The sequence below is a fragment of the Limulus polyphemus genome, unplaced genomic scaffold, assembly GCF_000517525.1.
Source record: "Limulus polyphemus unplaced genomic scaffold, Limulus_polyphemus-2.1.2 Scaffold6150, whole genome shotgun sequence".
NCBI classification, from domain to species: domain Eukaryota; kingdom Metazoa; phylum Arthropoda; class Merostomata; order Xiphosura; family Limulidae; genus Limulus; species Limulus polyphemus.
This window is the reverse complement of record NW_013671760.1, coordinates 22,333-24,654: the sequence shown is the minus strand read 5'-3', so window position 1 is coordinate 24,654 and position 2,322 is coordinate 22,333. Positions and strand designations below refer to the sequence as shown.

At 32.7% G+C, this 2,322-nt stretch overlaps 1 protein-coding gene across 1 annotated transcript in view; it reads left to right on the top strand.

Moving 5' to 3' along the window:
* LOC106473409 overlaps positions 1 to 2,322 on the top strand; it is a 36,684-nt gene that overhangs the window by 12,387 nt on the left and 21,975 nt on the right. Inside the window, exons 2-3 of the mRNA XM_022401859.1 lie at positions 898 to 1,082; positions 1,589 to 1,845. Coding sequence (XP_022257567.1) covers positions 898 to 1,082; positions 1,589 to 1,845 — 442 coding nt within the window. The remainder of the gene's footprint in view (positions 1 to 897; positions 1,083 to 1,588; positions 1,846 to 2,322) is intronic.

The window sequence follows — 2,322 nt, the reverse complement described above, 5'->3', positions numbered from 1 at the left end:
ATATATATATATATCATAATAGTTATGTAATCATCAGGTGGCATCCTTTGGGCTGTCAAGTGCTAGGGTAATTACTTATTTGTGGTAAATCTCTTTAAGTTTAACAAGATTTAACACATTGAAAATAATTTCTCAGACTTATTAATAAATTCTGTACTAGATGTGTATGGGGTAATCTGATAATTTTTTCCTCTCATTTTAAGAATAACAGTACTTGTTGTCTTTATGTTCTGACTCAATATCTTTGTACTTAGAAATATATTGGATTAAAAACTTTTAATACATCTAGTACAAAACACTGATAGGGTAATTGGATAATGATAATTAAGGATTTATGAAAAAGCAAAAACCATTGATAAAATAGTGTATATGTGTGTTATTAATGATATCATTCTGTAGTACGACATGGACATCGCTAGGTCCACAAGTATATCTAAAAAAGTATAACTAATTAGCTATGCTAATGGCCAGATTGATTTTTGGTTTCGCTCCAGATATATAGCTTACTTTGATCGGAAGTTTTCATCATGAGTCCGCTTCTATTAGCTCAATGATATTCCCAGTGAATGAAACGCCCAGTATCTTCTTTGAGATCTATAGATGGTTTATGAACAACTTGTAGCATTGTTATGAAACTACCACAACTGCATATAACAAGCGTATTCAATTTGTCTATTGCATCTTTATACAGTAATTGGATATAAAAGGAGTAATCTCTGAGTTTACTGCACTAATAAATTTATATGTATATATTTCTGTATAATGAAATGAACACAAGGTTTATAGCAGGTAAATCTTCCTAATTGATGACAGTTGTGTCCTCTGAGCTTACTATAGTTATATGTAGCTGATGTATCTGTATTTCTTTATAATGAAATTAACACAAGGTATATACAGGTGCATCCTCCTGGTTGTTCATAATTGTATCATACCTCTACTTAATAACGTGGCGACTGTTTGGAAGGAAAAGGTTAGAGCTTTATGAAGAAAACGATCTTAGTTCTCCCGCTGCCATGGGTGCCGTCCCGAAAGAAGAAGAGAAAAAGTTAGATTCAGAGCAAAATTCTAATCATTTAGAAAAGGTATTTTACATCGGTTTATTCAACGATTGTTAAACTATGCATTACAACATTTTTAATCTTCTGTTTATGGTTAGTTTTTGTGTGTTGTAGTATTGATATATTTCAGTAATTGTATAAAAGCTTTAAAACAGATAGTTTGCCTTTACATAAAAATACTTTTTTTTTTAACTTTCAAATTGTGTAAAGTCAAATTGTTTGCGTTATTGGTGATTTTTATTCAAGAAGTAATTAAGGTGAAAAGGTTCTCATTCAGTTAACGAATATTTAAATATTGAAAATATGTATCCATATTTAAAAATAAACAGTTTTTCAAACCAGAATATAACTGAATATAACGATTTTTTTTTTACTTTATAATATACATATGTATCTACTCTCCATTGATTTGAAGCCTTAGTGTATCGATATTTTTTATATATTATTGGCTATTGCTTGCTGACCGATATCAGAGTTTTCTATGAATAATATACAAAATAATGAATTGCTCAATACTAATTGGTTTGCAGAGTCAGGACGAAATCTTCTTTTATGGAGTGAACACTTCAGAAGAGACTCTGGTTCTGAAGGTTTCCAGGCTTCCAGGAAAGAGGCTAGAAATTATGATATATCTCCAACTGAAAGACGGGCGGACTTTCGTCCAGCCTCATGGGATGTCAGTTGTTCATTACACTGGAGAGCTGGAAGGTTTTGATGGAGGTGGGCTAAAATTACGTTGTCTGAGTGCCATGCGCATATGGAGAATATCTTTCAGTGGTTTATTGAGGTAAAGCATTTTGTTTGTTTGTTTGTTTGTCTTGTAGAATTTCGCGTAAACCTATATGCGATGTCTGTCCCTAATTTAGAAGCCATAGACTAGAGGAAAGGCAGTTAATCAATACCACTTACCGCTAATTCTTTGTCCACGAAAAGCGGAATTGATCGTAACATTAGTACGCTCCCTCGGCTGAAAGGGCAAGCTTATTCGTTAACGTGATTCGAACCCGCGACTCGCAAGTCGCTATGTCTGACCCAATGTTTTTACATTAAGGTTTAGTAAGATTGTTATCAAATCTTGTTGTACCGTCTTGGAGTTTATTAAATCAACTTCTGGTCCTGCAATAGAGTTATGTTTATAAGGTAAAGACAGAAATGCTAAACATTTCGGAATAAAAAAAAAAGGAGAAGTTTATGTAAAAATTGATAAAAATAAATAATAGAAACAGAGTAACCAAATACTGACACCAACCCCCCCCCCCCCCCC